Below are 15,331 nucleotides of genomic sequence, written 5' to 3'. Positions count from 1 at the left end.
GCTACAAAATTTAGCATAGATTGAAATGTTTTTGTGTTTATATCGTTTCCATTCGAATATCATTCCTGATTCGATCGATGGATTTTGCTGATATAAGTACTAGGCTTTAATATTAATAAAAAATATATTCATGTCAACAGATCTGGCCGATGTTCATTACGATATGAAATGATATTTTTGTAATATCAATATCGATATATTCTTGACAACAACAAGCACAAAACCAACTTTTGCGCGCAATTATTTATTTTTTGTGTATTTTTATTTCTTGTAAAACCCAACCTTGTGTAAAAATTGTATTTAGCGTGAATAACATTGAGAGAATGCTCAACTAGAAATACGGCCGCACTAGAGCAGTCCAAACAGATAATAGAAGACGGGCAAAATAAGGGCCGCCTTGGCGCTGGAGACTCCCGAGATCCAGACGATCAGCTTGAATATTCCGAACCAGAACAGCAGCTGGAGGGCAACATGCAGACCGAGAAGACTGTCAAATATATTCGTTAGTATCCCGATGGAATATGGAATATAGAATAGGGGTGCTATATGATCACTAACATTTTATCCTTGCGACGTGCCTTCTCCAGATTCTTGGGTGACTCCTTGCTGAGGTACTGCCGCACTCCGCGAATGGTGTTAGAGAAGTACTCGTCCCACGTCAGCTCGCCAATGTCAATGACGAACTTCTTCCTGTCCACCACGTCCATCGACTTGGAAAGGGCTAGTAGACGCTTGCTGTCAAAGTGCCATTCCGTGAAGATGAAGCGCTCCAGGGTGTTCAGCGAGTTCCACACGTTCTTGTGCAGCCTCATCAAACTGTAAGCAGGGGAAAATAAACTCTTATTCTAAGAGAGATCTCTGTGATACTCACATGGGACGGCCGCCGGTGATGCGGGTAACGATATCCAGGAAGAATGCAGGCACAAAGTGGAACAGTATGGCGCTCAGCCGAAAGACCCAGAGGCTCTTGACCAGCCGCAGATTAGGGTACCAGACGGCGCTGTTCAGAGGATAGTCGTGCAGATAGCTGTTGATCTTGTCCGCCATCAGATCGAAGCGGAAGGGCTTGTACGTGCTGGATGTCAGGTGGAAGATCTGCAGCTCGGCTGGACGGCCGGCGTTCTTCGCCTTGAGCGCATTGACATAGTAGCCGGTGGTGATGATGCCATTGACCACCACATCGATGGGAATGTAGTCCATGATGATGCTCGGATCTAGGGGCAGGCGGCGTAGCACTCCCTTGGAGGCGCCCATAAAGAAGCCTTGGGGGCCGTTCTTCGAGATGGTCCACCCAGGAATGGGTTCCTTCCAAGCCGCCGTGACTGAAAGTATAAGTTTCTATATCCGAAAAGCGTAGAAGCCCCGTGTGTCTGTCACTCACTCATGCTGGGGCGGACAATGCCGCAGGGAAAGCTACTGGCCGCATTGGCCACCTCGTGCTCGGCCAGGTGCTTGGTGAAAGTGTACGTATTCGGATGATCCTTGAGCAGTCTGTAAAAGATTTTCGTACAATTGTAAAATAATCCAATTTCAGGTACTCACTTCTTTTCGAGTGCCTTTAGCGCCTCGTCGTTGAGGGTTTCGGCCAGCTGTATGATCTTCTCGGGATCGTCGGGCGAAGGATAGAGCTTCTCCTCGACCTCTGTCAGATAGGCGTTCACATAAGCGCTGGACACATGGACCAGCGAATCCAGTTGCTTCAGCTGTTGGCACAGCTCCACCACGCGTCGTGTTCCCTGCAGATTGATGTTGGTCGTCTCCTTGAGGGACTGAAAGAAGTCCAGGGTGGCCGCCGAATGGAACACCACATTTACATTATCGATCAGCGTCTGGCGGTCCTTTGGCGAGATTCCCAGGTTGTCCAAGCCCACATCACCCTCAATGGGGACGATCTTCGTGAGACGCGACTCCAGCTGCATCTCCTTGAAGCGATCAAAGACAGAGTTTTTCTTGAGCTCCTCGAGCCTCTCCTCCACGCTCTTTCCCTTCTTGGCGCGCATCAGCAGATACAGGTTGCCCACCTTGGGCACATCGCGCAGCAGCTTCTCCACAATGGTGACGCCCACGAAGCCAGTGGCGCCCGTGATGAACACATTGCGCCCCGCATAGAAGTCTGTGATGGAAGAGCTGAAACATTGTAGGAATACGTTAGTCGCAGTCGTTATCGTCTCTCTTCCCTCAATCTGTGTTTATATAACAACTGCCTCTACATGTATTTTCAGATGCCATAAAATGAAAATGAACTCTCATCAAACTTTCTCTCATCTCCCATTCAAATGGCAGTGGCTGCTGGCGTTGCGTCGTGGCAAACTTACGAAACCCCAAGCGACTTTGTGGACATCTCCGACTGGATTCCAAGGCAAAACCTGTTTCCCGCGTGAGTTGCTAGTTCTAAGTTACTGCTGATTGTGGCTCTTCTAATATTGATCTAGCTAATGATTTGTTAGCAGGTGCCGGGTGTCGGTTTTCGGGTCACTGCCAATACTCGTACTGTTCAAATCCAATTTGTGGGCGTCCCAGTTGACTCTAGCCTAATGGTGCATTGCCTATTGTATTCGGCTGCACTCAAACCTGTCATTTGATTAAATAACATGTCAAGGAATGCATTTAGAAACTGAAGAATTAAAGGCATAATTCAGTCATGAGATCTTTGGAACTTTATTCCATACAGATTTATTTGTAATGCTTAAATTAATTGCTTAAAGGCTGTTGCCGTCGACAGACAGACATAACTGATCGACCATAGCCTTTTCCTGTAAGCTACACTGAAATATTCGGCATCCCAGCGTATTGCCAAACCTTTTCCCCGTCAAACAACGAAAGGCACACGCAACTTGATCATTCAATTAGCCAACTCCAAGCGCATTTTTTCTTTTAATGATCTGCAGTCCGCGCCATCTCAAATTTTTTGTTATGCCAAATGATTTTATAATGATGATCATTGAAGGGGATCGAATCTCTGTTTTTCCCCTCAACAAATGCGTGATATAATTTCTACATAACAAATCCCATATAAAACTCGAAGAAATGCAACATTCCCTATATGTATGTACATAAATTGTAGTATTTATATACAAAAATAATGCAAATTTCCGCATGCAGTCACAGGCGAGGCCCTGAAGGTCTTTGCAGGTCCATAAAAAAGGCGTCAAGTCATGGTTAATGATTGCATGTTGCCCCCTGGCGGCCTCTTGTCAGAGATTGCTGTCTAAACTAAATTGAGCTTTCACTTTGGAGCAGCTACTACCCGAAACAGAAGGGAAACGAAGCAGGCGGGTGACCCGATCCAAAGACAGGCAGAAATGTGTTGCCTTGTCTTTTTCTGTCTTTGATCCCATTCAGTGCTGTGGTAAATTGGGTTGCTTATCTGGCTGATACCATGCACTGTCCGTTACGCTGATTAGATATACCATCTGGTCAGTGGCGCGGCTTATCTTGGGTAATTAATTGCTGGGATTTACTGTATTGGCGGAGGTGCTACTTGAAATTTGTTTCAAATTATACTTTGGTTCAGAAACAGTGCTGGGAAGCCACTCAACTATTCTCAACACTCGATGTAAAAAGTGCATATGGAACCATAGGCTGTGCACGTTTTAATTACATTTAATAACTATACGAGTATCAGTACATATAAATTTAAAAGCTATTCCCACCTCAGCAATTAAGGAACCCTCGACTCAATCATCGTCTGTTTGCCTGTCTGCCTGGATAACTGACCCTACCAACTGTGGCCAACCTTGCGGTGGCCAATAAATCTCTGGCTTACCTTACTCTTGCGATTATTAATGAACGTTCGAAAAGAGTATGTTGCTAAAGGTGCATGTAATTGTATGTAATGGATCATGTTTTTCAACTTCCCTCAGCTACATATGACAACCTGTAATTTTCCGCTGGATTTTCTGACGACTGCAAAACGGAACCATTTACGTCATCTCTGGCTTGCTGCACCAGAGAACTACAGATCTGTGGATACACTTCCCTTCCCCACTCACTTCCCAAGGAAAAAGGCAAGGCGTCAACAGGTCAAAGTTTGAGTAGAGACTGAAGAATGCAATCGCTCTCTCTGTAAACACTCCCTCTCTCAGAGAACACAGTCGACTCTTATGTGATGGAGAAGAAAGTGTCGAGAGATGCTAATGCAATGGAATAACGAGAAGTTGTTGTACATTTGCGTTGCGGCTGCTCTTTTAGAAACAATATTCCAAGAAATGCATTCGAGTGGATGTCAAAGATCGTGCACAAATAGATTTAAATGCATGTTTCTTGGCAGATCTGCCGCATTTCGAACTTTGCACCGAATATCTAACCTCAATAGCAGCTTTCGAGCGGAGAAAAGAGAAAAATTTGGCCGAAAGTTGTCAAACGGGCTACCAAAAAAACACACACACACACGCCGCTGACAGTTCGGGTCCACGATCGGGTCTTGCATTGTTTAAGACACATTGAGTAACACTACTTACCTGGCCATAATTTCTGCAGGTGTACGAAATGGGTATAGATATCTATCTATCTATCTTTCGGCTGCTGTTGCCTATCGCTGGGTTTAGAGCCTAAGATCGTTTGCAAATCGATCTAGAATGGGTTCAATTTTTCTTTCCTCCAAACACGGCCTTCTTTCGCTTCCACTCTTTCTGCTTGTTGTTCGTTTTGCTTTGCTTCTTTCGTATGTTTTCTCTTCTCCTGTCCAGATGTTGATGCGACTGTAAACAAAATACAAACACAAATGCAGATGCACGCGTATTGGTAACCGTATCTGCAGGTTTGTGTGTATCTGAGAAGTTACGATATCGGCTCGTTTTGAAACTGAATGGAGCGCTCGCTCTCCGCTCCCGGCAAAAGCAAAACTACGAATGATCGCTGGCTGGCTACGCTACCATATGACGATATAATGATGATCGTAGCCTAAGCATAACGTGATCGTTATTAGGCATACCTCTCTTTGGTGGCCTAAGTTGTTTGTCAACCGCTCTCTCTCTCGGTTTTAGCGCTGTCCCTACCCTTAGGATGGTATACCAAGCTTAATAAAAACGCAGACCAGCTAAGAAGGCTCGGGCCAGATAGAGGTCCATGGATAAGGGTATATCCAGAAGTATAGGAATTTTGGGGACAAATCGTGTTTGGATTGGTTTATTTTCTTGGCCAGCTCAACTGGAAAGCCATGTGAGGCATATATGTATGTATATCTCTCGCGCTCACTGCATCGCTCTTCCCATTAGGCCTTTCCCATAGAACCTTGTTAACAGCGAACAAGATTTAACATCAGAAGATTGCTAATGTCTACAAATGTACCAATGAAATGGTACATTCCACATGTAGTTTGTACCAATATCTAAAATATTCATGGCGCCACTGTTCCATTTGACTCACTGTAGAAACAATGTCACGCTTATGTAGATGCTATGTAATTTTTGAAAATTTTTCCAACTTCGTTTCCCAACGTGACCTTAAAATGACCTGCGTGTGGAAACGTGGTTGAAAGTAAAGTAAATGTAAATGTAAAGTAAATGTAAAAGTAAATGTAAAGTAAATGTAAAAGTAAATGTAAAGCGAAATCCCATGTGGTAGAGTGAGATAGAATCATTTACAATTACTTCTCTTTCAGAGAAGTTTTTACAATGCCCAAAAAACTGTTTTACTCAAACTTTTAATACTATATACCGGATGATAATTACAAAACAATCTACAATCGTTTTCATTATATTTTCAGTTTAGTTCTGGGTTTTATTATTTTACATAGTTATTAATGTGACTAAGTTTTGGGCTACTTTTTGCATTGCTGTGTGAGAATAGATTGGTGTGGTCTTTTGTTTTTGTTTATTCTTCATATGATACAGTTTTTTTGTAACGTATGTTCAATCCGAGAATCGATCCGACGACCATTGACTTGTACTAGATTGTGTTAAGAGAAAGGACTTAAAAGTAAAATACATGGATACCCTACAAAGACAAACTACAATGGAAACGAACAGGATAACGGGAGAGTGAATATGGAGAAAGAGAAATATTGCACTGTCCAAGAGAGTCTGGATCAGGATCAGGATCAGGATCAGGATCAGGATTTGGATCAAGAGTGCGGGATGGTCCCCTACAGCCAGACGAGGAAGCCCCAGATGAGCACGGCCAGCGTGAGACCGATCTGTATGCCCAGGAAGGGGACGAGGGCAATGTACAGGACGGCAAAGATGACAGCATAGCCCGCATAGTAGAGGAAATTAAAGCTGATGTTTGGGAGGAGAAAGAGAGAGAGAGAAAGACTTGGATCAGAGAGAGAGCTCGGAGAGAAGGCCACTAGTCCTGGGTACTTACACCTTCCAGTAGTTGCGGTGCCATTCCGTTGTGACCGCAGACTCCTTGAAGTAGAAGCGTCGGATGCCTATGAGGCAGCGATCGATGAATTCCGACCAGTCGCACTGGCTAGCATCGAAGTTGTAGCGCCGCCGATCGCTCTCCGGGATGATGGCGGAGATGCGGAGAGCATTCTTCAGGGAGTACCGGAAGTCCTTGTCCAGGAAGTAGTCAAAGGCCTTGGTGCCTTTTTGGAAGACGCGCATGTACTCATAGGCACTGAAAGAGAGGCAATCTGAGAACTGGGAGCAGGAGGTATTCTTCAGGCAGGTCCTAGCAGAATTCTTACGTGTGCTGTGGCATGCCAATGCCAAAGAGCTTCTCCGGAATTATAAAGACCATGGCAGGCAGCAAATGAAACAGATAGAAAAATAGATTGTAGCGCCAGCCGTTTCGCAGCTTGGTCAGTGGCTTCCACACGAAACTGTTGGGGGGATGCCGCTCCACGCTGTCGTTGATGATCGTGCAGAACTCCGACAGCGTCAGCGGATTCACTTCGCCCGAGGTGCAGTGGATGATCTCCGGCTGCTCCAGCTGTCGGGTCCCCACATACCAGCCCATGACCAGGGAGGAGTTGATCACATAATCGCATGGAATGATGTCAATCACGGCCGAAGCCTGGCCGCACATCGTCCGAAAGATTCCCTTAACGAAGCCGGCGAGGAAGCCCAAGTGGCCGGAGTTGGCATTGCCCACCCAGCCCTTCATCGGATGCTCCAAGGTGCCATACACTAGAAAAGCAATCAATTATAAATTGTTGTCGGTTCTGTTTGAATGTATAAATCGAACGCTTACCAATCGATGGCCTGACTATGGCCGCCGGAAGTCCTGACATCTCCGCCATCAGCAGGTTCTCGGACAGATTCTTAGTGAATGTGTACGTGTTGGGATGGTCCTGGATGTAGCCCTTGCACTTCTGCTGGGTGAAGTCCACCCAGGCCTCGTCGTCCTCGGCCATTTTCATCATGTCGTAAGGATCGAACTGTGACTTGTACACTTCCTCGGCGATCAGGCCGCGGTTGTTGCTGTTGCAGAAGGCTGTCGAGCAGTAGATGTACGCTGACAGATGCTTCAGCTGCTTGGCCAGCTCGATGGTCCGCATCGTGCCCGTCAGATTGGTGCGGATGGCAGTGCGCAGCGGGGAGCTGAACTTGATCGTGGCCGCACTGTGGTAGATCACGTGCACGCGATTGATCAGCTCCTGGAGCAGATCCGGGCCGAAGCCGAAGTTCGGCTCGCTCAGCTCTCCCACGACAGGCACTACCTTGGCCAGGGTTTTCTCCGCGTACTTCTCGAAGATCTGTGCGGGAAAAAGCCGTTGTTTCGATAAGCCGTTTGCTTGTTTGTATCTGAGAGTCTACAAATTATGATTACTACTACTACCAGGGGGGGGGGGGGGGGGGGGGGGGGGGGAACGGTTTTTTTTAAATAAATAAGTAATTTCCAAAACAACAAAAATCTGTGCTTGTTGCGCCATTAAAAAGTGCGTTTAAAACTATAATTAACTAATTGTTGTGAAGACTCGAAGGTAAAGAAATATGGCAAAGATAAATAGCTTGTACCGAAGTCTTAGATACTCTTACTGGTTCAAAGATTACAATAGATCCCAGAGATTCTTAATGCTTAATATAAAATAATCAGCTAAAACTACTGAAGTTTGTGGATTAAACTGATTGTTCGGATGGCTAACCTGGCTAACACTTTACCGATTATGGTTCAATTTTCTCTTTCATAAGCGGTGAGGGAGTGCGGAGTGCTTCTCTAATGGGAAATGGGAGATGGGAGAGGGTATATCGAAGTGAATAGAGACCCGAATAAAATCCCAAAGAAAGATATGTAGAAAACATGTGTGGAAAGAGGCGTGAGGCAGAAACCGCTAAGCAGACAAAGCGGAAGAGGTCGCGGTGGGTCTCCCTGTCTGCCCGTTCCCTTCGACCGGTTACGACTCTGACAAATTAACGCTCCATAAAGAGGCACGTAATTGGCTTTAATGATATACCCATGATGTCAGCGAGAGTGCCAAGGGGCGGGTATGGTCGTGACCCTAGGGCCCCCCGAGTAACCCACACCAAATGTAACCACACTTACCGGCTTCTGAAGCAGGCGATTGATCCGCTCCTTGGGATCGAACTTCTTCTTACCCCGGACGAGAACATAGATGGTGCCGATTTCGGGATGTGTGTCCAGCAGGGCCTCGATCAGGACGGTCCCCAGGAAGCCCGTGCCGCCGGTGACGAAGATGTTTTTGTGGGCAAAAAACTCTGGAATGGTCAGGGCCGTGCTCAACTGTTGGCGCTGGCTGCTCGCTCCACGATTGCTGTGCTGAGGTTTCCCATTGCTGAGGTTGCTGCTGTTGTTGTTGCTGTGGTTGTGGGTGGTGCTGGTGCTGGTGCTAGAGGTGGAGTTTGTGGAGGTTTCGGTGGTGCTGCTACTGCTGTCATGATCCGTTATGACAGCCATGGTGTAGGGCTCGAGATTCGTCGGTGGCGCCAATTTGCTGCTGAACGTTGGAATCGGTTGGGCCCAGCTGCAGCAGAGAATATTTGTTTTACGTTAGTTAGTAGTCGTGGTTTATTAGATAAAAGGTGAAGCAGATAAAACAGATTGAAAAAAGTCCCCCACTCAAGGCAGCTTCCGTCTGTCTGCGAGATCAAAATCCGCTTGCCGGCGGAAGTGCAGTCGAGTCAAAGGCCATTAAATGATAAGTAGATACAGAGGAAGTGAAAAAGTGATGACCGGAATTGGATGGTTCTTGGACTTCAGCCCTATCCATTCTTCAGAGTTTTCTCTGATGAGCAATGATGATTGATTGATGAACAACGAAAAAGATATTCACGCTTACTAAATACCTTTAGTCTGTTCAGATAATGCTTCAAATGCCTTCACAACACCCCAATGTAGGAGTCCGGCATTTTCTGTCAAATCGAAGTGTTTGATAACAAATCATCAGACAATCTCCATAACCTCCCAGCATTCAGTTCACAAAAATTTCGGTCATCCATTTTCAAAGTTTTCCAAACAAAACAATTTGTTCCGCTTGGATTTCTACACAAAATTTAGTTCTCAAAAAAAAAACCAAACAATCATTTCAGAAATATTCAGCCTCGTGTTGGAAGTAATCAAAATTTTCTGTAACAATATTTAGAATGAATTGCACGCTGAAAGTGGCTCGGGGACTAAACCATTGCTGGGGAAAGCTTCAGCAGGTGCGGCTCCTGAGCCACAGGCGCTTCGAGTGGAACTACAACCCCGACTCGCTCTCCGGGGTGCATTCCCAGTTGCACCGGTTCGATGATGGCCCTGTGGCCAGTGGGGGGCTCATGGAGCCGCCGATGGCCAGCAGCCAACGAAGTGGGCCCGTGTGGGAGGTGGGTCGGCGCACCATCCTGCAAAACCCCGAGGAGCACATGCGGCGCCAGCAGCTGATCATTGAAGAAAACAGGCGAAGGTGGACCCGGGGACCTGCAAGACGCGATGCACAGGCTCCAGGTATCTCCAAGTCCGACGTTATCTACGATGCCGACGACAGGCGGAATCGAGAGTCGAGTCGACCCCGCCGTAGGGCTAAGGACCCTAACAGAGCGGCCAAGGACTACAGCAAGAGGCGGCGGCACCAACGCCAGAAGGAGGTCAAGCGCCAAGCTTACGAGCTACAAAAGTCGCGCAGGGGCTACAATCTGCCCAGGCCGGATGATTCTCGCGCCGAGGCCCAAGACGGGGACGTGACCATGAGCCATCGCGACGAGGCACAAAATCAGGACGATTACTCTGGCGCTAGCAAGGAGTGGCTGCGCAAGCGCGCAGAGGCTGAGGAGGAAAATCACTGGCACTCCTGGCACACTTGCCCCAGTCAGCGGTGCAGCGAGGATCTAGAACCCGGCGACGATTTCAATCCCAGCGACGGCAGTCACAGTGGCCTGGGGAGACACCCCGGGGGCTACTACGACAGTCGCCGCAGCTTTCACCACCTGCAGTTGCCCTCGATCAGGTCCTCAAACTACCAGAAAGTAATCGATCGCCTGACGTGCAGACGCAAGCCTGTCGGCTTCCACCTGCTCATGCAGAAGCACCCAGAGGATGCCAGACTGGAGGATGATTCCGTCCTGGAGGAGAAACCGCCGCAAGCCGCTCTGCGCAAGCGACCGGAGAATGTGGGGAAGACACCGCGCTTTGACATGACCATCACGAGGATGGAACGCGCCCCAGCTCCCGTGTGCAGCTACTCCGAACAGCTGACCAACCCACCGCCGAGCGGCAGCCAATCTTTCTCTAACAAGTGGCGACAGTGTGCCAGTCTTTATAGAGACTTCAAGCGCGGCGCCTAGACGAGACCCTTCGCAGCGGACGCAAAAACCAATCCACAGAATTATACAGTATTTAAATAGAGCTCAAACACAATTTTTGTTGGACTTTTATATCTGCTTTTCAACACTATTTACAGTACTTTCGCACATTTTAAGCATTCCGCTGTAATCGGACTGTATCCGACACAACACTCTCAATCGATTTCCAATTCTCAATGCTTTCAATTAAGTGAAACATTGAAGCCAAGGCCGTTTCCCAACACTGCCAACTGTACTTTCCCCCCGCATCCAGCGGTGATCGGTGATTTTGTGATTTGGTGATCGGTGATCGGTGGCACACTGTCTGTCTTTGTTCGCCTCACCTCATGAGGCCATCAATAGCTCCACTAATTAATGGCAAATGAGGCGTATATCCGCGATACCGAAAGAGACGCGAATGAGAAAATCAGAGAAATCAAATCAAGGTATAACCGCTGTAGTTAGCACTCACGCGGAGGGTTGGGGTTTTCCATTGCCTAAGGTCTGCTAAGGTGCAAGTGGAAGAGATAATGAACGAAATGCGTAACAATTCGTTCAGCGGAGAGATTAATTTTTTGAGCATTTTCGTGGGATTCGTGTTTGACGCTAACACAAATTTGTGTCAAGGCCGCCGCGCTGCCAGAGAGCCCAAGCAGCGTCTGGTCTGTCTGGGTTGGGCCAGAGTTGGGCCCCAAAGATGTTTGTAGCTAGAGTTTCTGTTCGAACTTCGAAGACAAACAACTTAATCAAAATGCACGGTCACGGTCGCATCGCATGCGTCGAGTTGATCTCCAAAGTCTCTGATGTCTGGGCATGCAGATGATTCGAATCCAATCCCATCACATGGATACACTCCAGCTCTTGTCCGATAGCTGCTGCTACAGTTGCACATCTTTTTTGGGGGTTTATCACCCGATCGCTAATTGATTCGCCTGATAATTGACCAACTGACAGATCAGGCCCACTTTGCTAACCTTCACTAACCTTCGCTTGCTTTTCCATTTCCAAATGATGACTCAACACATTTGTGCTTGGCCAATTGGCCTAATGACTCGCCTATTTCTTTACATTCGCTTGCTCAAGGCATTTCGCTTTCAAATGCCATAGCCACAGCCACATGATCCGATTCCGTGCGATAGAATTATGCAAATTTTGGATTAGAAGATGGAAATGGGTCGACGGGCCGGTGGCTGGTAGCTGGTGGCTGCGATGGGATGGGATGGAGGGATATCTGAGAGAGACAATGCCACCAACTCTAAACAGGTTTAGAGGTCTCGACCAATGATTTGCATAAAATCTCCACAGGCTCCAACCCAACGCCATTTGAGTTTCGTTCGAGGCACATTTTTGTCATATTTCCATCTCCATCTCGTATTTGTAATAGTTTTTGTTTGTTGAACTCTGTAAAGTTCTTCGTGGGTTGGCTTTGAAACAGACAGATTGATGTATGGATGGGGATGGGGTATAAGAGAAGGTTGGGGGATCGTTGAACTTGACATTTTGTTAGGCGAAAACCTTGAATAATCGGAGACAGATGATCTTTCGATTCGTGTCTGTAGAGGTCAGAAATCAAGAGATGAATTCTTTTTTCTTGCACCGATCCTCTCTATTGTTGTTGTTTACCAACAATATTTTTTTATGTATTTTGAGTTCAGAAAAACATGGAATCTATTATATACTGGTGTATATACCTGATAGCTATCTACATTGTCTATTGGCTATTGAGAGACAGCTTTAAGTGCACGAGTATATGCCCTAAGATTTGCATAATTTTTCTACGTCTGCGCTTGTATTGAGACAAATGACTCTCTCTCTTTCTCTCTATTCGCTCTCCGCTCACCAAGCCTCCCCCTGCGAAGCACAGAAACGGTTTATGCATATTAAATATTTGGAAATTTCTTTTGCAGCTTCAAAATGGCAAGATCGTATCGAAGCCCTAGGCAACAAATTGATGGCCAGAAGAGCCGAAAACAAACGATTGGAGGCGACTCTTCGTTTTCGGTTAGGGTATGTTCCAACTGTGACGAATTTTCGGTTTTTTGCTTATGTCTAAAGATCTATTTCGGTCACTTTCTATTTAACGACGAACAGATCTTTCTCCTCTCCTTGGCTTGGCCAGGCCAAATGATTTCTCTTCATGTTTTGTTATGATTTTGATTTTGATTCGATTTTGATACGACTCCATTTAATGCCATTTATTTCCGCCTTGGCAACCAAATGTGTAACAATAATTCGTTGTTTTATTTATGCTAGGCATGAACCATCGGTGTGCGGTGTGGAGGAGATCGGGGATCGGGGAAGACTCATTGAATCGAACGCCATAAACAACAAACAGAGAAAACTGAAATACTGAAAAAGTCGCACTTGGGGCTGCGGCTGGGCATTAGCATTAAATATTTGTTGTGTTTTGGCGTAGACCTTAACATTGAAACATACCGCAACAAAAACAATGAAAGCAAGCCATATTGATTGAGCAGCTCAACAATCACCAATAAACAATCAACAATTGTGATTCCGTTCAATGCCAATCTAAAGACTTAGGCAACGAACGTGGAGAATCTTAGCGCCACCTAGGAATGATCTTATTTCTGAAGATAATTCAATCGAAAATTGGAAATTACATCTTATAATATAGGATGAAGACCCTAAAATAGATATATAATGCTTGAGATATATTCTATAGGGTATCAATAGCTTCGACCCTGTCTATCTAGCCTCTCTGTTGCTCCAACAATTTGCGCTTAGATTTCGACCCATTAACAAATAGACAATTGAACATTCCTGTTTTAGTATTTATTTATATTCTTCTGGAACATTTGGTAAACCGGTTGGCAGCGTTAAAAACGATGTCAGCCATCCAAAAAAAACTGTAATAAATTATAGAACCATGCCAGAACCAGAAGAAAGAAATAAGCGTTTCTGGATTTGGCCACGCTGTCAGTTCCAGAGAAAACTTTAAATTTGTTTGCGAAAAGACCAGGAAAAATGCTATTATAAGCATATATTTCTAAAGGCAATACAATTACTTTGGTTTGCCAATGAATTTTCTAGCAGTCAGCAAAACAACATGTGGAAAACAGTCGCGAAAAACTTAACCAGCACACACTGATAGGAAAACCGAAACACACACGGAAACCAAGAGAGCGGTAGCGAGCGAGCGAGCGAGCGAGAGAGAGAGGTAAAACAAACATTCGAGTGAAAATTGAAAAACAAACAGATATTCCAATGGGTTTTCCTTGAAAACAAACAAATATCCGATAAATTGAGCACAAAGGTCTTTCGTCACTTCCGCTGGGTCATCGATTTCCAAGTGTTTGGCAATCTGTTCTCGACTCGATCGAAATTTGTTGCAATCGGTTGTACTTTCGATGACTTATCATTGATTGCACCACGCGTCAGTTCTGTTCGGTTTGGTTTGGTTCGATTCGGGGGGTTTCACTTTGCACTTGATTTGATTTTGGGTGGGCAGACGCAGATGTAGACGACCGGGACACACGACGGTTGTGATAGCCAGTGTTGGGTGTTAACTGTTTATGTGGAAGTGTAAACTAACCGAAAAACTATATCGACCAAAGTCTGCAGCGGGAGGGGGTGGCCGAGCACACTGTGACGCGGTGCAGGAGGAGGAGAGGAGTTGGCTAAGAGGTTTTCTTCTTTTGCTGTCACTGCCAACGCACGCTCAACGCAGACTGATCCGAGGAAATGGCGCGACCGGAGCTTAAGCTGAAACCCAAACTTGCACTCAAAATCGGAATCGGAAACACTCACAGTCTCTGTGGCTCTCTTTCTCTAGCTCATCGGCACTGTCTCGTCTCTGGCTCTCAACTCACAAAGATCGTCAAAGCTAAGTAATGAAAATCGGAGCAGAAAACAATCAGAAGTCAGCGACGAAACCGAATAACCAACAACAAATAACAGTAGAGTCATTAGAGTCGACATTCCGACTGTTAGATACCCACTATTAGAAAAAAAATATCTAAAGACAATTAAGCAGTAACGTTGCGTTTCCTTGTTTATAGTTTGTTGGCCAGATAATATTCATAAAATGTAAAAATGTGCTATTTTGAAGTTGTACCATCTATAAAATTGAGAATGTTACTGATCATAAATATTTATTGTGCGGACTAATCAAATATACCCTTCATTACTGAGTGCAAAGAGCGAGCGAAATAAGCACACTCAGCTGAAGGCAGAGAAACACCAAAACGGAGCGGAGAGCGCAGCACGGCGCACGGAGCACGTAGAGAGAGAGCAGCACTTTTGAGAGGCTAACGAAGCAGCAAGACATCAACATCGGCAACGTTTTCGGTAACTGAGAAAGCTGACTCTCCACCCCCTACCTCTCCCACCTGTGTGCCCCCCTCTCATGGTCGGATCTATTACGAGTGCGTGGTATCTTTTGAGTGGATCTGGCAATGCCTTTGGCTGCCGTTTGGCGACCATCCACAATCCAGCAACCCAGCAACCAGCGGGTGAAAGCGAGACAGCGACTGGTGCTTGAGTTAAGCGATTCGACTTAGAAGACAATACACTCAACAACGTACAAATGAATCCAAGGAAATACTTTACTCGTACTCCCACAAATTTCGTTATTCTCTTGAAATGATTTTAATTTTCCAAATAATTTGAGGTCTTCAAGCGGGTCACATAGCTTCCTGTTCTTT

At 45.9% G+C, this 15,331-nt stretch overlaps 3 protein-coding genes and 1 long non-coding RNA gene across 6 annotated transcripts in view; 2 read left to right on the top strand and 2 right to left on the bottom strand.

Annotated features, from left to right (window-relative positions):
- Positions 1–240: 240 nt before the first annotated feature.
- LOC6899104 (putative fatty acyl-CoA reductase CG8306) lies at positions 241–4,599 on the bottom strand. The gene is made up of 6 exons (XM_002138985.4): positions 4,461–4,599; positions 1,543–2,127; positions 1,382–1,491; positions 872–1,322; positions 559–816; positions 241–487 (listed from the first exon to the last, which is right to left on the bottom strand). Exons 1-6 carry the CDS (start codon positions 4,466–4,468, stop codon positions 349–351), a joined length of 1,551 nt encoding a protein of 516 aa, XP_002139021.2. The 5' UTR covers positions 4,469–4,599; the 3' UTR covers positions 241–348.
- On the top strand, positions 1,338–4,549 carry LOC26532741 (uncharacterized). Of its 3 annotated transcripts, none has more exons than XR_001452429.2 (6): positions 1,338–1,463; positions 1,535–2,147; positions 2,223–2,377; positions 2,451–3,439; positions 3,659–3,802; positions 3,864–4,549. It is a non-coding gene; the product is annotated as an uncharacterized lncRNA (long non-coding RNA). The 3 variants fall into 3 exon arrangements; XR_004468715.1 differs by having other exon boundaries at positions 2,448–3,439; XR_004468716.1 differs by lacking the exon at positions 2,451–3,439.
- Positions 4,600–5,681: 1,082 nt separating the features above from the next.
- Positions 5,682–15,331, bottom strand: part of LOC4805692 (putative fatty acyl-CoA reductase CG8303) — a 19,904-nt gene continuing 10,254 nt past the window's right edge. Inside the window, exons 2-6 of the mRNA XM_001362014.5 lie at positions 8,434–8,872; positions 7,141–7,645; positions 6,635–7,076; positions 6,307–6,564; positions 5,682–6,218 (exon numbers count right to left, since the gene is read on the bottom strand). Of these exons, the coding sequence (XP_001362051.4) occupies positions 6,086–6,218; positions 6,307–6,564; positions 6,635–7,076; positions 7,141–7,645; positions 8,434–8,805 (1,710 nt within the window). The 5' untranslated portion in view covers positions 8,806–8,872 and the 3' untranslated portion in view covers positions 5,682–6,085. The remainder of the gene's footprint in view (positions 6,219–6,306; positions 6,565–6,634; positions 7,077–7,140; positions 7,646–8,433; positions 8,873–15,331) is intronic.
- On the top strand, positions 9,280–10,745 carry LOC4805691 (uncharacterized). The gene has a single exon (XM_001362013.3). It carries the CDS (start codon positions 9,492–9,494, stop codon positions 10,668–10,670), a length of 1,179 nt encoding a protein of 392 aa, XP_001362050.1. The 5' UTR covers positions 9,280–9,491; the 3' UTR covers positions 10,671–10,745.

The sequence above is a fragment of the Drosophila pseudoobscura genome, chromosome 3, assembly GCF_009870125.1.
Source record: "Drosophila pseudoobscura strain MV-25-SWS-2005 chromosome 3, UCI_Dpse_MV25, whole genome shotgun sequence".
NCBI lineage: Eukaryota > Metazoa > Arthropoda > Insecta > Diptera > Drosophilidae > Drosophila > Drosophila pseudoobscura.
The sequence above is the reverse complement of the archived record's forward strand: the minus strand, read 5'-3'. Positions and strand labels throughout refer to the sequence as shown.